The sequence below is a fragment of the Oryzias latipes genome, chromosome 3 (assembly GCF_002234675.1).
Source record: "Oryzias latipes chromosome 3, ASM223467v1".
Lineage (NCBI taxonomy): Eukaryota > Metazoa > Chordata > Actinopteri > Beloniformes > Adrianichthyidae > Oryzias > Oryzias latipes.
Window position 1 is genome coordinate 21,299,268 of NC_019861.2, and position 21,181 is coordinate 21,320,448.

General features: G+C 36.5%; 2 protein-coding genes across 3 annotated transcripts; both read right to left on the bottom strand.

The window, feature by feature from the left end:
• Positions 1 to 1,529: 1,529 nt before the first annotated feature.
• lipc (lipase C, hepatic type) lies at positions 1,530 to 7,193 on the bottom strand. Its single transcript, XM_004067176.4, has 9 exons — positions 6,837 to 7,193; positions 5,278 to 5,462; positions 4,857 to 5,036; positions 4,625 to 4,742; positions 3,886 to 4,119; positions 3,158 to 3,400; positions 2,781 to 2,895; positions 2,175 to 2,393; positions 1,530 to 1,799 (listed from the first exon to the last, which is right to left on the bottom strand). Exons 1-9 carry the CDS (start codon positions 6,916 to 6,918, stop codon positions 1,685 to 1,687), a joined length of 1,491 nt encoding a protein of 496 aa, XP_004067224.1. The 5' UTR covers positions 6,919 to 7,193; the 3' UTR covers positions 1,530 to 1,684.
• Positions 7,194 to 9,020: 1,827 nt separating this feature from the next.
• On the bottom strand, positions 9,021 to 20,138 carry aqp9 (aquaporin 9). 2 transcript variants are annotated; one of them, XM_011491324.2, is made up of 7 exons: positions 19,880 to 19,962; positions 19,255 to 19,512; positions 19,049 to 19,175; positions 17,489 to 17,626; positions 17,160 to 17,278; positions 14,048 to 14,265; positions 9,021 to 11,265 (listed from the first exon to the last, which is right to left on the bottom strand). In XM_011491324.2, the coding sequence occupies exons 2-7, from the start codon at positions 19,255 to 19,257 to the stop codon at positions 11,103 to 11,105; spliced, it is 768 nt and encodes a 255-aa protein (XP_011489626.1). In that variant the 5' UTR covers positions 19,258 to 19,512; positions 19,880 to 19,962; the 3' UTR covers positions 9,021 to 11,102. The 2 variants fall into 2 exon arrangements, with proteins under 2 accessions (XP_011489626.1, XP_023809256.1); XM_023953488.1 differs by lacking the exon at positions 19,255 to 19,512 and having other exon boundaries at positions 19,880 to 20,138.
• Positions 20,139 to 21,181: the final 1,043 nt, after the last annotated feature.

Below are 21,181 nucleotides of genomic sequence, written 5' to 3' on the forward strand. Positions count from 1 at the left end.
TTAGCTCACCTTTGCACAAATAGTTTGTGTGATTGAATGAAATATTTCACAGTAGTTGGTTTAAAGGCACAAGTATGCGTGTGTGAACATTATTTGTATTGTGTACATGTTGACATGTGGACATTTTTGGAGCCAACAGGTATGTTTATAACATTTGAGTGTGTGTGTGTGGATAGGCCCCGTCCTTATAGACTTGTATTACATCAGAGCCTGACCGTAATGATTATAAACATCCAACATCTTGTTGCTTTATGCTGCTTCATGGTTTTACCCCCCCCCCCTCTAATATTCCTCTCTCTCCTTCCCTCCTTTCCTTTTCCGTCCGGTCCAACACAAAAGATTTTCAAATATGATTAAAATGATTAAAGTTTGGCCTAGATTACAAAAGGGGTTTATTCAGACATACAGTATAGACCAAAAATTTGGACACACCTTCTCATTCAAAGAATGATTTGGTTTGTCAGAAAATTCATAACCTCCTGTTGTTAAAGTAAAATATGTCCAACACAAGAGGCCTTCAGCACTCATCTGTTTGCTCAGCTGTTGGACAGGACAAGTTAAAAATAAAATAAAAAAATAAATTAAATAAACTGGGTACCAGTCCTCCTGTAGTCTTTACCCTAAAACTGTCCATGCTTTTATTTCTGAATTTTATTTAGTCTTTTATGTTTTATCTTCTTGCAAAAATATTTTGACAGAAACAAGTATCTTTAATATACTAGGAAGTTTGGTCTGCTGTCCCCGCCATCCGGTCCAGATATAAGTTATTTAATTTATACATAAGCTCTTAATGAAAAGTTGTCTTCATCTTTACCAATGAATGTTGTGAGACTGAAGTGCATTGTTGTCATGCCAACCTGGATGGTAAATGGCATATATATATATATATATATATATATATATATATATATATATATATATATATATATATATATATATATATATATTTATATATATATATATATATATATATATATATATATACATATATATATGGTATAGTGCATACATACCATATATATATATATATATATATATATATATATATATATATATATATATATATATATATATATATATATATATAAATATATATATATATATATATATATATATATATATATATATATATATATATATATATATATATATGGTATATATGCACTATACCATATATATATATATATATATATATATATATATATATATATATATGCTATAGTGCGTTTCCACCTACGAGTGCTTTTGGACGGCAGGAATCGAACCTGCAACCTTACGATCATGGGCCACCCACAAATGATGAAATGTCCATGAATGGGTAAGAAGTTGGAACTACATTCCTGACTTTTGATAAACAGATTGTGGTACTAGTGAGTCTGACTTTGTAATCCACAGTAAACAAATTCAATTCTTAATGGTGGGATCTATAAACAGCATAGTGTTGAGGGCCCTTCATGAATGTGAGCTTTACTACTTTTACATTTTACAAAAACACTTTTATCAAAAAATCCATAACATCTTTACACATGTAAATATAATTCTAAAAGTTTATTTTTGATCTTTTACATAATTTCTTATCATCAAAATATTTTACTTCCCTACGGATGTGAACATTTGTTTAATCCAGTTTATTCATTATTACTGTAAAAGTAATGAGTAGGTCACAGTACCCTAAACAAGTCCATTAGTTATAACTCCTTCTGTGTTTTTTTGTGGTGTTTTCTTTGCAACGCACAAACATTTTCTCTTGACCCTCTTCTACGCGCCGGCCATCATTTTCCATGGCACAGAATGAAGTCCTGCAAAAATAAAAATAAAAGTCATCTGTTTAGGTGGAGTCCATTAAAAAGGATGTAAAAGACTGAACCACAGAGTTCAGAACAATCCACTAGATGGCAATAAAAATCTACTTTGTTGCTTTTTGTGTGTCTTGTTAAATGCAAAGAAAGCTTCTATAAACCAGTGACCAAAATGTTATTTTCAAACAATATCTTGAAATCTGTTTAACATTTGTTAAGAGTTGTTAAAACTGTTCTATATATTAATCTTCAAGTATGGTTTATCGTGGGATTTTTAATAATATGACAAAACCAGATGTTATTGTATTTTTGTTGTAAATTTTATTCTTTAAGGCTTGAACTGGAAGTAATAAAGAACTACAGAACAGGCTTTACCTCTGCTGTGTCTCTCCTGCTTTGACACCAATTTTTCCCAGAGTCAGCTGTGGCTTTTCCACTTGGTTGCTCCAAGTGAAGATGGTCTGCAGCTGGCTCCACATGTTCCTCCACACAGCCGAACTCTCCCAGTAAAACTTGAGCAACATCAGTTCACCCAAGTCTTTGTCCAGTGTTATCAAGAAGGTGAAGGTTGAATTACCAGATATATTTTCTTTGCTAGTGGAAAGCATAAAAGGACAAAAATTGAAGTGTTTAAACGCGTGTTTCATCCTCTTAACCTCAATTTTTGTCATTTCAAAGTAAAAGGGTTTTTATGATATCCCAAAACTGTTCCAAGTGAAGCTCTTTGATACATAAAACATGAATAAAACACATGTATGTGGTTTAGTGTCTAGTTTAAATTATTTATGCCATCCTTTCCATTTATAGATTTCTTTCTTCCAACTTTCTTGCTTTATTCATCTCCATGTATGTCAGCGGCTCTCCTTCATGACGCTGTCTTGATGAGCACATAGTTCCCAGCTCAGCTGCATATTGCATGTGTCAAAGGGGTGTTGGATGTAATGTGACGTAAACCTGATGGGGGGTTGGTACATTACTCACAATGGGATGGTGAGGTCTCCACTCTCATCTTTTGTTCCTGTGAGTGAGATGGTGATGAAGGGCTCAACCATCTCCATCTGATTGACAAACTGGATCCTGAACTGGTAATGAAAGACTGCAGGAAACAAGAAAACAGACTCAAAATAATTTCTGTTTATATTTACTTTTGACCTAAAATATTCCCATTAATGTTTAATTTGTTTGAAAAAAAAAAATAGAATTAGAAGTTAATTTGTTTGGAGTTCTGTTTTACAGGAAGATATCACCTCCTGCAGGCCTGTAATGTAAGAAAACCTGCCCCATTGATGGTAAAAGTAGTAAAGATGGCACCAGATCTAAAATTTCATACTGTATGTGCAAATGGGATAGCCACATACGTTTAAAAGGCATCCGTGATCCTGTTTGCAGATAAAGCTTCTTGGTCCTGCCTGTGCGAACCTTCTTGATATCATAGCCCAGTGTGTTGCAGCGATTCTTCCTGCAGTCGAGGCAGATCCCCTTGACAAAAGCGCTGTTGTCACTGCACCTATAAGCCATGCTCTGCTTATCTTTGTTTAAAAGTGAGTCGATGAATAGATGGACAGACCGCTCATGAGCACATTTCACTGTTTGTTTAAAACCTGTGGAAAGACAGAAGAGGATTGAGATTCATGATGAGATTTCTGATTCTTTAGTGCTGTGTTGGGTATGGACAGAGTTGATTATTAGCACCACAAAATTAAATGCCTTTAATTTTTTTATCTTTATTACACTATGCTCTGTATTACACATGCTTTTTCTCATTGAGCTCTAATGGTCTTTGACAGCTAGAAAATGATGGGATGAGAGGATCGCAGGTGCTTCCAATTATTTGCAGGATGACCAATGTTTTGTGAAGTTTCCACTGTCACATGATGTGGATGAGTTTCATATTGTGAGAAAACGACACAATTAATTCCTTAACCCATATCTGCGGGATTCCTTGGGATTAAATGCATCTGCTTAAACACTAAATCAGAACTGTAAACAAGCTTTGCCTTACTCTCAAAAAATGTACAAAAATGTAAAAAATAAAATAAAAAATGTAATGGTAGTGGGTGGCAAGTGTCCCAGTTATTTCTCATACCATGGAGACCGTGCTCGCTTATGTGGTCGTAAAGGTTTTGCAGGTCACACCCTGGCTGGAAATCTCCTCCGTTGGGGTAAAAGTCGTAATGGGCCACTGCTTGTTTGATGCCCACACTGAAGCCCAGTCGTTCACGGGTGAAGGTATGGATGGCGTCCACAAACTCTGCATCATCAGGGGACAGTCTGTCTGTCGCTGAAATGCCCTCAAACAGTGGGCCTGCTGGGTCAAGACCTGGAGAGACAAGATACACTTTACTCAAGAAAATGCATTTATTTTTAGTGGGAAACATGAACAAAATTAAACAGAAAGGAATTAGGAAATATAAAATTTGTATTCAGGAGAAATCATTTTAAAAGCATTGTTTTCTGTTTAGTTTACCTCTGGGATTACCTCTGTTTCTTGATATGATGTTGCAACTTGTACAGAATGTGGTTTGGTAATGTTTCCACTGAAAAAGGCAGGATGACTATACAATATGTGTTGTTTTAAACCTTTAAATACAGGCCAACTACAATACAGCCAGGCTGCTTCTACCTTAAAATATACAAATGTATTAGTTTCAGGAAAAAATGCATCCACAGCCATGATGTCTGTACATCTCAAGGATGCTCTTTTGTAAAACAGATTGGCAATGACTGTATTCTTTTATTAGTTATATTGACTAATAAAATTGTTTTGCTTGTGTATTGATTTCTTTTCTCAAAATCTTCAAGTGTTTGTTATTTGGAAAATTTACCGGTTATTCTTCCAATCTTTTCCGAACCTCCCAGATAGCTTCCAGCAAATCCAGAGATGTGAGCACCGAGACTGTAACCAATTAAATGAGCTTTTCTTACTGGGAACCTGTACTCCTCCTGTTGGGGATGAACTACATTTAAATGATTTGTGCAAATACCATGCAATAGTTGCATTTGTTTAATAGCGAGGTGTGAAAAGTTTTCTTTTTTTTCCCGTTCACTGTCTCTGACCTGAAGTGTCTGCAGGAGGTGGGCTATGTCTTTCCCAACGGTGCGGGTGCTCTTCACTGCTCTGGGATAGTGTTGGTGAGCCAGAGACAGCCAGTCTGTGATCACCACATTTATGTCTAACCGGGAACTCTTGAGAGCTTTCGCTAGTCTTGGTATCCAGCTCTCCATCACACCATCCATCTAAACATAAAAAGACTGTGAGAAACAGGCTTAAACAGCTTTGAAAAGCTGAATATACACTATTTAATTATGCTGGCAAAATTCCAGAGTTCAGGTTAAAAAAAAAAGCAGCTCTGTGATTTCATCATTTCTCTGTGCGCTCTAGCCTTTTGAACATGTTTCCTCGTTGTGGTCAAGTTCCATATTTTCTGTTCGGTGGCTCAGGTCAGCGAAGCGTAAAGAAGGCGGGAGTTGACCTTACCGACCACCCGTGAGTGATGATGATGAGGGGATTACTGCTGTTGAAGCCACAGGAGGTGAGGGTGTGCAGCTGCAGAGGGTCCAGCGTGCAGGTGTCCTCACCTCCCAAAAACAGCCGAAACACTGAATTGCTGAAGTATGGCTCTTTTACCTTCAGAATGGTCCTCTCCTCTGTGCCAGCTTTGCCTTTGAATCAAACAGTGGAAAGGTTTTCTGTTTGTTTTCATCTACAATTAAACTGACCTTTATTCATAATTTCTAGGAATAATTTGTATTTACTTTTTTTCTCGATAACTGGAAAGTACTAAATCTGTACACTGATACAACAATCTGAATAGGCAGAAACCAGAATAACGTCCATGTGTTCGCTTCAAGTTTGGGACAGCAAATTGATTTAACACCCTTCAGTGATTATTTGCTGAACCTCCAGGTCATGATGGCTTTTTGAAGTCTGACTAGACTCTATTCACCTTTATAGACACATACCAGCTGCACTTCCCTTTTCATTTAGGTTTTCCTTTACATATGGATCTTTCGTCATTCACTCAGTGACTGTATGCGTACATATAGTCAAAATATAAGGGGTCAAGGTCTCATTTAAGAACAGGTTTGCATGTGAACTGTTGAGGACCTGAAATCAGTCACCGGTCTTCTGACTGGTAGATAACTGCTCTGCTTCCTGAACCATGGTCACCCCACATAAACCCCTCCTCTGTCAACCAATTGGAAACCACAGCTTAGTTAAAAAAAAAAAGAAAAATATATATTGCTTTAAAAGAAATATGTGACAATGTTTTCTTTGTAGTTCATGTTCTGGATGATGTTTGTTCTAGGAATAAAACCAGAAAACTGAGGATTTTAATAGCTGTTAACATTCTTGTTTCTAATCTGAAATCTATAGCTTAAAAGCATCTGGACAGTAAAAAGGTTAAAAAAAAACCATCATTCATCCATCATGGAAAAATTGAAAGAGTCGGATTTAAGAAAAGAACACCAAATTGAACATCAGTTATTTTCACATTTGACTCTCAAATTTTTTATTTTTGTATATAAAAAATGATGTGAGTTTTCTTTCATTTGATTTAGGGGAACAGTTATCCACTGTAGCAGTTTTCAATGAAACACAAGTTAACATAGAAGCGAATTCAGGTCATTTTGCTCTTTTATTTCTACTTTAATTCAATTCATTTGATCACATTTATTTTTTTGCATAAAAACCTGGAAGAGTATGATTTATCTATTGACTAAGATGTAAAAGTAAAGAAATTGAGGCATTTCTTAGTAACAGATTACCTTACAAATCCGGATCAGTACTTAAAGTTTGAAGAACACAAAAGTGTTGAAGCCAAAAAGACAGAAAAACTCTAAAATTAAGTTTAAATTCACGTTATATTGAAGTGAAAAGCAACAAACATTATTTTCAAAACTACTCATGTAAGTGTTTGACTCATCAAAAATCTGCTTCTTCAGTGCACCGTGGTTCTCTTTGGTAGAAAGTCACACGAGGAGTTTCACAGTGGTCTTGTATTTAAATGACTGCATGTGTGATGCTAGACTTACCAACTCTGCCTTCCCTGGTTTTCCTCCCATCAATGAGGGGACATGTCAACAGCAAAAAACACAAGGTTTTTAGCAGAGACATTGTTCACCACAGTTTGATGACTCCTTTCAAACAAGCTCGTCTGTATTCTGCAGTTGGTGACTACATTCAGTTTTTGATGAAATATCTCTTGTGAGCTCTCTTAAAGAGACCTTTTTGCTGCCCAAAAGTTTGAAATCAGGTCGTTTTAGTCTACAGAACAGATAGGAAGAAGACAGCAGTAGAAGGGGTTTACAGATCAGTTTCACTTTTGACCTGATTGGCTGGGGGCCGGGCAGTATTGAAGCCACGGTGAAAGAGCAGATCTTGTATAAGCAGGAAGGGGATAAGGTGCAACGTACAGACCATCCCCAAGCCCACCTATGAGAACAAGCAAGGCTCTTCTTCATAAGCACACTCTTGCTTGATGGTGAAATATTCTGTTGTCAAAACAGCAAAAACTGAATTAAAGAATATTTGACGTGGATTATGTCCATGTTGTTGCATCACATGTTCGAACAGTTAAACATTATACTCTGTGTACCTGGTGTACTCTAAAAAAACAACAAGAAGGTCAAAACTGGGTCAAATGAGGGAAAAGAAACATCAGATAAAGTTGTTTTGATGGTTTGCTGACCACATGTTGGTTTTAGTGGCATTCTCTATTTTTTAATTATGATCTGATCAAAGACAGATCTTACTGCCATTTCCCTTTTTTTTATTCCCTAAAGTATTATTTCTTTATTGTATATATCTAGATGTAAAACAGGCACTGTTATGTGTCAATCACCTTTGCCCTGGCTTGACTTCAAGTGTTGGTTGGACTCGTGTAAAGGGTAAAAACAATATACACAAATAGGGTTAATCAAATCAAACTTTATTTATAAAGCCCTTTTCATATTCTTTTGTAACACAAAATGCCTTAGAGAATAAAAAACATTTTTAAACTTAAAGATTAAAAGCAAAACAAAACTGTAAAAAAAAAAGTAAAAAAGTACATAAAATACACACAATGCACACAATGCTCTCAGCCCCAGTGTCACACAGGGATCAAGAAAGAAATCATTTTCCTGATTTAATCTTTTTTTACAAAATATTACATTTTTTTTCTACCTTTCCATATTGTTTAGAAATCAACACATTTCTGCATACCCACTAAATTACAGCCAAACAGATTTTACTGTTGTGGTGTAATGTCACAGTTCCATCACACACTTTTGTGTTGGCTTTTTTTGTTGGTCTTTTTTAATTTATTCTTCCAAATAAGTGATCACAATTTAAAACACACACACAAAAAAAGCAACAAATAACCAACAGGTATTGTGAGTATTGCATAAACAATGTCAATTATTGAATATTTTCACATTTTACAGTAAATGTTGTGTTTGTTTTTCTTGCTGTTTATGTTTATCTTATTGAGTCACCTTCCGTTTGGACAAATGGTCCCCATTTATACATTTTTTATGGTAAATTCTTCCCCACTTTTTCTAAAGTTCCCGTAGAGCATGACACGCTTCGTCAATAGTTGAGGCTGTAGAGAGCCTTTTCCTCTGCCACACTGACAGAAGCTGAAAGGCACTGCAGCTGTAAACTGAAGCCGCGGCTTGTCCTTGGAACCTTAACAGGACCAGCACGGGCTTCAACCTTATGAGGATCATTAGGCTTTGTTAGATAAAGATACTTTTACAGCAAATTACAATTTCTAGATTACTGTTATGTTTGAGATGTGAATGGAAGTTAGACCTAAACATGAACTCTTGGCTTTACAAATATAGTGGAGGCCAACACACTGACCTAAAATGATCTTAAGGTATATTTTTGGCTTCAGCATTGGACTATTAAAGAAGTCAGATTTGGACAAATGTTTCTATGTGATGATGCAGTAGGAAGTCATAAAACAGTGGATGTGTATAGTTAATATGTTGTGTGCAAAGTTAATGTGTTGTGTTGTGACCCTTCTGGGCCACCGTAGAAAACAAAGACTTTAGTTTAAAGTGAAAATAACACTAGTGCATTCAGAATTATTGGATATTTTTTCAAACAGATCCTTAATTAGTTGATAAGCACATTTTTTCTTCAGCAAGTTTCCACAATGCACAGTAGGATAATAATTAATTTTATATACTGATGTGTAATATAACAATATGAAATAGAAATACAGTCAATTCAGTGGAAAAATAGATTTTTATTTGCTCATAGTGACAGAAAGAATTAACATATTTAGGTCAGTGATGAACAGGTCATACATCTTTGCTAACAAAAATGTTTTGTTGTCTTGTATTGTTGCATCTATAATATCCTTGTAGGATAAGAATGTAATATGACAAAAAATAGTTACTTCACAAAATAAAACAGCAATAATATGGTTGAGTGGGGTAAATAACACAACTTCTCAATACAGCATTTTTGTGTTAATTCCATTGAGGCCCCATGTACCTGATTATTTAAAGATCACAGTGTCACTAAAACATGTGGTAATATTAACAATCTGTAAATGTGTTAGTAGAGGTCTGCATGCTTCTTGTTGCTTATGCTCACAAAGTGAGCTCTGATTTCATCTGCTTTAAGTATTTTCATTCTGAAACATGTTAGACATCAGATTTGTGGTTGCAAATTTGTGGTTTTGCCCTTTTAAAAAAAATCCACAAATTTCATTCTGCATCATATAGCATATTTAAATATACATATACCAAATATTACATATACCATTATTAAATAACTGCATGTATCATACTGTTTACCTCAGGACAGTCTTTTTTGCACATTTGTGTTAATGTTTAGTTATTATGCTTCTTTTCAGTTATCCTGTAATTATCCTTTTCTATTTTCTCTTTTTTTCTTCTGTTTGTATTTAACCTTAAACATTTTGTGGAATTTAGAATGAAGAGCAAAGTAAGACTTTCCTTGTACAGGGAAACTTGTTTTCTTAATGTGCACATCTGACAATAAACCCTTTAAATTTTAAATATATTTGAATATTTGCTTTCATAACCAATTAGAAAAATTACAATGATCATATTTTCATTGTCAAAACTTTTATTGGACTCAAAAAATATTTTTTTTGTAATAGCCTAATTAGTCTTGCCTTTTTAGTACAAACTTGTACCCTAAAAACTACGTAATGTAGGTTACAAAAATCAGTTTAGGTATCATAGAAATGTCTGTCATTAGTGAAAAAGTAGGTCATATAGCAGTAAAAGTATTTAAGGCTGGATTATCTAAAAACTACAAAACTTCAAACACAATAAATTAACAAAGCATTTTTACAAGCATGCAAAGGATAAAGTACAAAATGTGTAAGAAAGTCACAACACAAACATATCAATACACTATGTAAAAATTACAAATTCTTTTTTTTTTTTGACAAAAAACCCCCCTGAAGTATCAACTTCTAGGTTGTTGGTAACTAGATATATTTTGGTATATTGCTGTAAACAAACTCTGCAATAGTCAAACAAGAGGAGATGTCAAAAGCAAGCAAGCAGAGAAATCACTAAACAGCCACTATAAAGTAAAAACTCTCCAAATAGGCTACTGAATGATGCAAAAGAGGGCTGACATAGTTGACAGAATTTAAAACTGACCCTTTACTTCACAGCTCAAAAGGTTAGACAGTGTAAATGTGTCAAACGGTCATATTGTCAAGGCTAAAATATTTTATTCCTGCAATATGTGCAATGTGTGACAGGTCTGCAGTATACTTAACATGACATAACATGTCTCTAAACAGATGTTCTATTCATTTTTCAACAAATCAGGAAATCAGAGGAAAATAAATTAGACTACAAGAGGGAATATTCATGATAATCCCTCACAATGATCTAAAATAATTACCGGTGTGCATTTTCACCTTTTTATTTCAAAGTTTCAGTTTTATCTTATTTAGTTTTACTTAGTTTTTAATTATACGATAGATTTAATAATAGAATACTTTGTTTAAAAAGGGCTGCTTGCAGAGAGAAAACTGTTTTAAGCTATTAAAAAAAATCTACATTTCTGCTAAACTAAAAGAACTACACATGTAAATGTATGTGGGAGTTACACTTTTACAAAATAAGTTTCAAAGGCTCCAGAAAACATTCATGCATTTATAAATACGACATCTATGCAGTTGTGAAATTGCTCATAGTGTGCATGTTTTGTATTAAACGCAGGCTTTTCATTGTATTCCTGAATGTAAAAACGTACTGCAGTGCTGTTTTGCCCTTTTTTAAAAAGATTTTGCTTGGATATCTTTGATGAAAGCTTTAATTCATGGTAACAATTTCATATTTGTCCTGGACGTTGTTATCCACCTGTCTGTCGGACTCTGGTTGGTGCAGGTCAATGATAAGAAAGTAAATTCCAGCTCCAACTGCTCCACCCACCATGGGCCCTGCCACAGGAATCCACCACCAGCAGCCTCCAGCCCTACAGGATTTCATCACCACAAAATGCATCAGAGTTATGCAATGAAAATCCATCTTAAATTCAGTAAAATCTTAAATAATGAAAAACAGGACCGTGTGAGCACTCAACACAAAAGGGTATTAAAAACATCCACTTAAAATTTTTAGTTATTAGATTAAACAAGTTGTGATCATAAAATGGCTCAATTTAAACTTTTAAATTGTTTTCAAATGATGACAGCTGTAGATTTGAACTGATAGGTCCTTTCAACTTTGAGTTTTGCAAAGTTGTTTTAGTTGCTTAAATCTGCTGCTAAAGCTTAGTTCACAGATTAGTGAGAAAAAATCTGCTTCGTTTTACTGGTAATTAAATCCACCTCTTACTTACTAAATCTCTCAATTACCCCAGATTTTCAATCTCAGCCAGATAAATAGCAAATTCACACAAATTACTTAAAAAAACACGTTGTGTCAATACGTGAACTTTCTGTATTCTGTATTCAGTCAGTAGGAGCATCATCCAGGCCAACAAGAGTTTTACAGTCATTGCAGATTACAGTGAAGTCCTAATAGGCTCTGTTAGTTGGACATGTGTCTCTGCTCTCATTCTGACCAGCATCAGACATGCTTGTTTACTGCGGCTGAGGGGGATTTACGGCAGGTAATTGGGTCTAAAGATGTCTTGAATGCAGGTGAAAGGGTCTCAATACAAGCACTGAAGCAGGTGGGTCACCTTTGTCTATGGTACGCATTCAGGAGGCAGACTGGAAGAAAGAGGCGTCTGGATTACAGATTTAGATGTAAAGCCGAAGCTTAGATGATCAAGCTGGGACACAGACTCCTATTAGGTCACACTGACAACAGGAGGATGGGATTAAAAGAAATGCAGGTTCAAAAAAACCTTTAGATTGACTTTTAAAACAATCCACCTTTGTTTGTATTATGAAAATAAAAGAGGCTATGAATTGTAGTTTATTTAGCTTTTTTTTAATGTCTTTAGCTTATTAATTTATGAAGGAAAAAATGTCTTAAAAGTGGTCGAAAAAATATAATTTTACATGATTCCGCTCTGGAAAAAGCCCTGAGTTTTTAAATGAAAGAACACTATTTTCTATTTGTAACAGGTAAGTACTGAAACTTTACTCATGCTTTATATTTTTAGCATATACAATTTATGTAATAGCTATATTTTTGGCATGTAGAACTTGGACATCAAGCATTCTTTGGATTCTCAATAACTTCAAACTGTATCATTTTGAGGCTGAACCAACTTTTGAAAGGCTCCACTCGTATTCAACAGTCTTTAAACTTTGATCTGATCCTTTCTGGCCTTTTTAGAGGTGCCATTATTACCCGAAGAGTGTTTTGTTCTAGGTCTGACAACCATAACAGCGGCTTTCAAAGCATTTAAGCTGTGACATACAGAGACGCTTTCAGGGGCAAGGGTTAAAAAGATTGGTCCAGTGCAGGGTCAGGGATGACGGGCACCGAGGGCAAAGGCGCAAACAGCGTGTATTTACCAAGATCAAAACAGAGAGCCTGACAGGGGCAAGAAGAAGAATGCTTTTCAGCTGCTCTCCTTCACACAACTGTGTTTTCACAGAAATAAAGGCTCAATTTAACATCTCAGAAAGGAGAGTAAGTTTGAACAAACCTCTTTTTAGGAACGGCAGGTTTATTATTTTACAGCTTCGCAGTCATCTGTAGTAAACATTTTCCTTTCTTTCTTAAAAATACATTGGTATAGTTGTTGATTTAAATCTTAATTTAAGTGACTTTCCCCAAGAGTTTATAAACTTTTAATTTTTGCTAAAAACTGACTTAAAAAATTGATGCACACAAGAAAAAAAAAGATGATTCGAATGGAAGTAATTTTAAAAAACATGTAGAAACTGAAGAGAAAGCTAAGGATCATTCAAGGAGTCGTGGACCAACAATGGCATGAGGGAATAAAGAGAGTAATAATGCGTCAGCTACACAATGAAATAGGCTACTATCTAAAAACTGAAATGCTCACATATCTGCTAAACTTAATCTCAATAATTTGGAATAAAGGAACAACAGTCATAGCACTGGTATGGCAGCCTCTGCGGTTTGTGTATAAATTTTGGAAAAGGCTTTTCCTTTGGGATTCTTTTGGATGCTTTTACAATAAGCTGGTTGTGTCGGTTTTTCATACAGCAGCACGGTTTATGTAGGTTAGCACAGAGCTGCAGACTTCCATCTAAATTGCACATAAGTTCTGGCTAAGTGCTATTATAGCTGAGTCGATCTTTCTGCATCAGCGTATCCAGAGTGTCTGTCCTAAAGCATCCTTCCATATTAACTGATAAAGCAGTCTGGATGTACGTGTCATGCTCCTAACAGTCGTGCACTGGTAGAATGTGTGCATTCTATGTGACCCTAATATTTAACATTTTATTTAGCTCTGAGAAGAACAGGGGCCAGGGTTGTCTGTTGCAGCAAAAATGAATTGTTTAATGCTCATCTTTGTTTACAAAGTGCTCAATATTTCATATTTGTAAAGGAATATAGAAGAAAGGACACTCCCTGTTTTAATGTAAATCTCTGATCCCTGCTTTACAATGCAGAAAAGTCATGCATGGTATTTGAAATATTTATGCAGAGTGTGATAAAAACAGATTCCGGGAAGGGAAAGCTCTTCTTTGTAAGGGGGTAGGGTTAGTGCAGCAGACAATGGAGCACAGTAAAAATCACGTCCTCCTTTTTCACTGACTTTTAGTGTTGATTGTATTAACAAACACCTTCTAAAAGCACACTATGAATGTTTTTTTGTAAATCACCTGAACACATCCATGCCCCATCCAGCAACAGCCGTGAAGAGCCGCGGGCCAAGGTCTCGTGCTGGGTTTATGGGATACCCACAGTTCAGACCCATGGACACCCCAATGGCCAAGATGATCAAACCGATGCACAAAGGCTCCATGCCTTTGGGGGCACCGATATTCTTTCTGTCAGTGATGGCCAGGATGCAGAGGACCAGTGCAGCAGTTGCAATAACCTGTGAAACAGAAATATTGTTGAACTGACATGGTTATTACGCGTATGTCAAAGCCATTCTAGCACTGAAGAAGCCTAAACCTGCAGACAATAAGTACATAAATATCACAAAACAAATGAATGCCCATCTGGTTCACACACTTTGGATTTCTAAGAAGAAAAAACTCTGAATATGTAATTCCAGCTTAATGCAGTGGCCAAAGTAGTACCTTTCTCTGTTTATCAGACACCATTTTTTTTTTAAACAAACTTTACTGAATAGACTTCAGAGTTATCTGATCTTCAACTGTCTTCAAAACTTAGCACACATTGATCCATTCATTCATTTTTTTCATCTTCTGAGCCGTTTTGCCCCCTTCGGGGTCATGGGGCTGCTGGAGCCTATCCTGGCCACTTGTGGGCGAAGGCAGGGGACACCCTGAACAGGACGCCACTCCTTCGCAGGGATACAAATCACACACCCATGCACACTCACATTCACAGCCAGGGACAATTTAGAGTACCCAATTAACCCATGAAGCATGTTTTTGGATGGTGGGACGAAGCCGGAGTCTCCAGAGAAAAGGGGGAGAACATGCAAACTCCACACAGAAAGGTCCCCCATTGGTGTTCTGTTTCAGGTACCCCAGCCAGGAAATTTAAATTTAATGTCTGCAACAGAACACAATCCATGAGGGACTGGAAAACAAGATCAAATTGACAATAACATATTGCAAATATTTTTTTTAATTTAGTAAACAATGGATTTAAAAACAACACATTCTAAACATATATACATATGTTCTAAAAGGTTGGCTAAGAAAACTGCTGCTCTCTCATGTGACCTTTTGAACAAATGATCTTTTGGACGAGCTTCAGTCAGTGGGTTACAGGTGATCTCCTCATGCTGCCTCAGAAGGTGGATTTATGTCGGTGCTTGTCCTGTCCAATCTCAGCGCTGCCTGTGACCGGTCACATAATTCTATAGATGCTGGAACAAGTCGGCTGCATTTGACAAGTTGAAGTTATATTTAAAGATATTAACCACTCATTAATGTCATACGCAAATGCTGGATGAATTTCACAGACTTTTGGTTTAAAAGAACAACTTAAAAATACAAAAAAGAATTTAAAAAGTCATAAATTCTAAACAACCTAAAAATTAATAAAAATAAATCTTACTTTTTACACAATGGTCATGGTGTACCACACAGCTTTGTGTTTGGACCAATATTTTTTTCTACTCTAAATCTAATAAGACTTATACATTGTACTAGTTTTGGAAGAATATCAATTTTTCCATATTAAGCCTTACCAAAAACTATTCTTTTTACCTGAATATTTTTGTGAAAACAAAATACATCAATTTTTAGGGCCAAAGAAAAGATTTGTTCAGAACAATTACTGCACCTTTGTCTTATTAAATTGTACCAAAAACATATCTTTAGTAGATTCATTTGTACTTTTCCGTAATAGCTAATTAGTTTTTTCTTTTCTTTCTTTCTTTTCTTTTCTTTTTTCAGTTTTGTTATTTTTTACTACATGCTTGAGTTATTGATATAAAATTGAGATTGTTTAACTTTTCCCAATTTTTCCTGTGCAGGCCAGCAGTTTACACTTCTCATGTTTGCTGTGTATACACATTCTAGAAATAGATCTGTGTTTATCATTGCTTTGTTAAGTCTGTAAGAACCCATTCTGATGAAAATCACGTTTTTTGGTGTGCGTAACATGCCATGGGTGCTTTTTTATTCCGATGCATCCACTTGTGGACGACTAGATCCATGCACGTCTTCTTTTTCCTCGTCCAAGCTGAAATCTAGCTCAAAAATAGCTCCAACATTGCTCACTTATTATGTTGCACCATTAATGTTATGTTTGGGTTGTGAGGGGCTGTAAGCTAGCAAGAGAGTGCAAACAGATGGGTGATGGGAAGGGGGACGGGGTTACTCCGCTCCAGCTGTCCCGCCCACAACTCAGAGGCAAATTTCTAATGAACTCCTGCTGCTCTGCAGAAACTGTCCCAGAAAACAATACTTTTTTATTATTGTTTTGGCTAATTAGGATTAAAAGACCACTGGGAATGCTTTTGTAATTGCTCAAAAGATGATTGGAGTGGGACTTCAATATCCATTGTGTAAAAAAGAGACTTAGTATTTTAATTTCTTGTTCAAATGAAAAATTATGAACCGGTTTTACATTTGGTTGATAATATTTCTAAATATATATGAACTTTTTTTGTTTTTGTCATTACTATTTTATATATCAAGCAGACCAGAATATTTAGTAGTTTGGGACATTTTATGCATATAGAGTACATCTGTCAGACCTAAATAACAAAACAATAATAATAATAGATTTTATTTATAAAATAAATATAAAATATATATAAAAAATGCATGTATTATAAGGCACAATTCTGGGCACTCAAGGTCACCGCACAACATGTACACATTATAAGAAATACAATAAACAGTTAAAACATCAACAATTTAAATACATACACAATTAAATAAAATGTATATAAAAACATGAAAAAGTTACTGTTACAGTAAATAGGCCATTTGGAAAAGATGAGTTTTTAGCTTTGATTTGAAATGCGGGAGTGTGTCAGTGTTGCGGAGGTCAGGGGGAAGTGAGTTCCAAAGCCTGGGAGCAGAGCAACTGAATGCCCTGCTCTCCATGGTGACAAGACGGGCGGAAGGGACAGAAAACTGGTTAGAGGAAGAGGAGCGGAGAGAGCGAGCAGGTATGGCGATGTAAAGGAGGTCAGAAAGATATGGAGTTGCAAGTTGTGACAGGCTTTGAATGTGTGGAGGCAAGATTTTGTCTTATATGCGGAATGGAATGGGGAGCCAGTGAAGCTGTTGAAGGATAGGTGTGATATGGTTGATGAATAAAAGACTCCAGCCTCACCTGATCAACAAATCCATTAATGACAGAAAGATGTTTTGCAGGATACGATGCAAATATACCAGCTGTTGCATTGGCACCAGTTACTGCAAACTCTCCATTGGTGAATTCCCTCAAAGCATCTGTTGAAAAATGTGTATTTATAGAATAATAAAAACATGTAATTTTGATATAATGCACATTCAGGCACTTAGGGCAATTTTCCTTGTCTTTGACAAATACATCTTTTAATTGTGTGCTTTTTTTCAATAGAACAGGATTCTTTAATTTAAAAATTGAGATACGTTTTTTTCCTTTGAAAAATCTTTTTATTTTATTTAGGCAATACCCACCATAATACAAGCCAAAGACTGCACAGGATCCAGCAAAAGCTCCCAAGAACTGAGCTGCTACATACACTGGAAACTTCTTCAGTGGTAGCTTTCCTAAAATGACCATGGCCAGGGAGACAGCAGGGTTCACATGACCTCCTGGAACACATAAAGATACTTTGTAAACCTAGAGAGAATAAGTGAAAAAAATTCAAATGCATCCCCTGATACAACGCTCCTCTTATGCACACTTTGAAAAAAAAATGACAAATTTTGGAAAGTTTCTCATCTCTCTATTTTAGCTGTTGTGAATTCATACAGTTAGTGAAGGTTTTTCCCAACCTCTTAAAAGAGTCGTTCAATAATGAGCAGGTGGTTTTCAGATCTATCTTTCTACACTCTCTTGTCTTGGAGAAACACTCCCAGCACATTCCAGCCAATTGTTATTGGACTGTGATGGCAGTGTGGGGTCATTTATTTAACACTCCGGGATCTTGGCTTTGACCTCGACGTGGTAACACCATTGGGGGTATCAGCCATGCGCCCATTGTTAATCTCCCCATCCTGTTCACAAACACTGCCCACGACAACCAGCCAGACCTGCCTGTCTGAATTGCATCTGACATAATCTGCCTGAATCTGCTTAAGGCACACGTAGACTGCAGGTCATTAGAGTGACCATAATGTGTCACACTTATGGTAAACTTTCATTCGAAACCAAGACTTACAAAGTGAAAACAATTGTGTTTTTTTCTTCTTTGGGGCCGCTCTGCCAGTGCAGCCTAGAAAACCAGGCTTGTCACACCTGACCCCCCTCATCTCCTGAGACCCATGCCCCTGTAAAGCTCATTAGTCCAATACCTATGATCATCTTCAGAGATGTCGTTGGACAGAAGCTTCCCACTGAGCTGTGGACCCCATGGTCGAATGGCCCAATCATGCAGCAAAAGCTGTCCATATATTAACCTCCCTGTCCTTTGCTTTTTCTACTTTTCTCCTGAAGCTTTGCAGCGCCTCTTATTAAACATGTGGCTCAAATAAAGAAGCACATGCATGCAAACAGCCATCTTCAACACGAGTGACCCTCAAATTTAATTTTAAGTAAAACATTTTCTTTAAATTTAACATGTTCTCCTGCACTAAGATACATTTAAAATCTAGAAACACACAAAAAAGCAAAAACATACATATTTATGCTCTGGATCTTTATTATTATTTGTACACGACAATTACGTTTTTAAACATGACCTTACCCATTACCTCTAGTTATTGTGCCAAAGATTTCCTTTAAAGCGTGTTATAGATTTTCCTTAGATTTGCTTTCCTTAGCTTGAAAAACGCTCAATCAACACAGAGGTTCTGCACGAAATACATGTTGAAAAAGAATAGACACCTTTTTTCCCCCACTTTTCTCTTTTTTCCGCACTTTTCTCTAACTGTCCCTCAGATTGAGCTTCTGTTTTGATGGCCATATGACTGTTACACAACAACTGAACCGATATTGGATCGGTCTAGTTTCAGGAGTTGTGAACACACCTGGTGTGGAAATTGAATGACACTGAAATTGAGCACTGCTTTTACCTGACACTCCTCCTGCAATGTAGACGGCCATCATGACTCCCAGGGTAAAACCGACATGGATGGTGAGCGGCTCCCCAAGAGCCCCTTTACTCAGCACCGCCTGAGCCACTGAACCGCATCCAAAGAGCTGGGAACGGAGAATAAACACAAACATGAGACAAAGAGTGGAGGTAGAAAGGCTCATTGTCTTTAATTATTTCAATTACCATTAACACTAGTCCTCTTGTTCCCAAAAAGCCCCTGACTGCCACAGACAATTTGTCCAAAACAGGGTTTCAGTTCATCACATTTTTAAGGTGCACAGGAGTTGGGGGCGGAGGTGTTGAGAAACTAGGAGGGTGTTTTGATAAGTAGGATTGTTGTGGACACTGTACGCCTTCTATGAGGTGTTTTCACAGGCTTTAAAGCAGACTCTTAGAGGTGACAGGTTGAGCTCAGACAGGTGCAGGCCAGGACACTCCAGACTATGAGCACAGAGAGAGAGAGAGGACTATTTCCTTTACTGCACATATGTGACTCTTTAAATGTTATCAACCTCTCGCGTTATTTTTTGCAACACAAAAATGTTAAGCTGTGGGTCAGTGCTGCACCTTTGGAACATAAAAACATTCCTGTGCCGTAGCCTTTGAATGCAAAAACACAGACTCCATAAGCGACAGCTTGTTTAAACTTCAATGTGTCCACAATTAATGTTTTTAAAGTGCAGGAGACTGGATATGATACAATGTCTGTATTTTTTATCATAATTTACAGACATTTTGACTGCTTCAAAGTGGCTCTTTAAGCTGGATGACAGGTGCAGATGGAGTGAGGTAGGGAAAGGGTACTCACTATCAGGACAAATATCCCAAGAAATTCCGCCAGGAACTCTTTAAAGATGTCCCGTCTCAGGCCAAATTTCTCCTTCATCTTCCTCCTGCTGTCATCTCCCATTTTTCCCCTTGCGGCTCCTTGTGTCTTCCTCCGACCACAACAAACAGCAGTCAAAGAGCTTTGTGAGTCTGTGCAGGGCTGTGTGGGCTGTCGCCTCCCACTCGGTGCGCTGTACCGTGCTGCACTCAGGGCTGTCGGCTCCCTAAGCTCTGTGTTTCCGTGCGCAACCAGCAGGGGTCCTCTTTTGTGTCAACACGAGCTCCATCACCAGCCTGCTGCTGCTCTGTCAGTACAGGCTGAAGGCAGAGGAAGAGTTTGCAGGAACAACACAATGTTTTTAACTAAATAACCACGGAGGACGAGTCTTAAAGTAAAAAAATAAAGTACAAATTACAATTCAAATTTGAAAACAGACAAAATAGAAATAAAATAATAACATCAGGAAAGCAAAGGGCTGGAGATTTACAGACTACGTATTAAATACATTTGATCACCCCCCCCCACACACACACACACACACAGACACATTTTTTTCAATATTATTTAAGTTAAAACTTTGAATAATATTAATATGTGTAAAAGCAACCTTTTATCTTTTAGAGCTAAAAACACATTGTAAAAATAAATTAAACTAAATCCTGAACTGCTTAGTTTCTCTTGTTGATGTATAGGTGATTTTTTTTTTGGTTTTTCATTTAATTTTTTCTAGAAGGGGGTGAATTTACAAGAGTTATAAGCCACAACAATATTTATGTATTGACTAACATGAATAACTTGAACCCACTTTACAAATATTTTTTCAATGTAACGTTATTAGTCCCTGTCTGTAGTGCGCAGCACGAAGAAGGTAAAGAAATTGTTAGAAATGCTAAAAAAGTTCTATTGTATAGTGTCATATTTATAAATCGAGAGACTGTGAAAAAGGTCTTTATGTATGGTTTTATTTTTATTTTTTATCATTGAGTCTTTACATCGCCTTCATGTATTTGATTATTGCGCATTCACTCACAAAAACACTTTTCTTGGATCTCATCATGTTTTGGTTTTTTTTTTCCGGAAAATAAAAACCCTACAGTCGGCAACACGTTTTAACCTCTTATGATGTTCAATCCCTTTAATAAACTATCCTGCACTGCAGCACTTTATAGTTATCCGAGTAAACTTTTGGATTTTCCTACCTGTCTGCGTAAATCTGCTCCATTCAGTGTTTCAGCCCGCTCCCGGCACACGTTTCCACTGTGGCCCCGTAGCGTCCCGCGC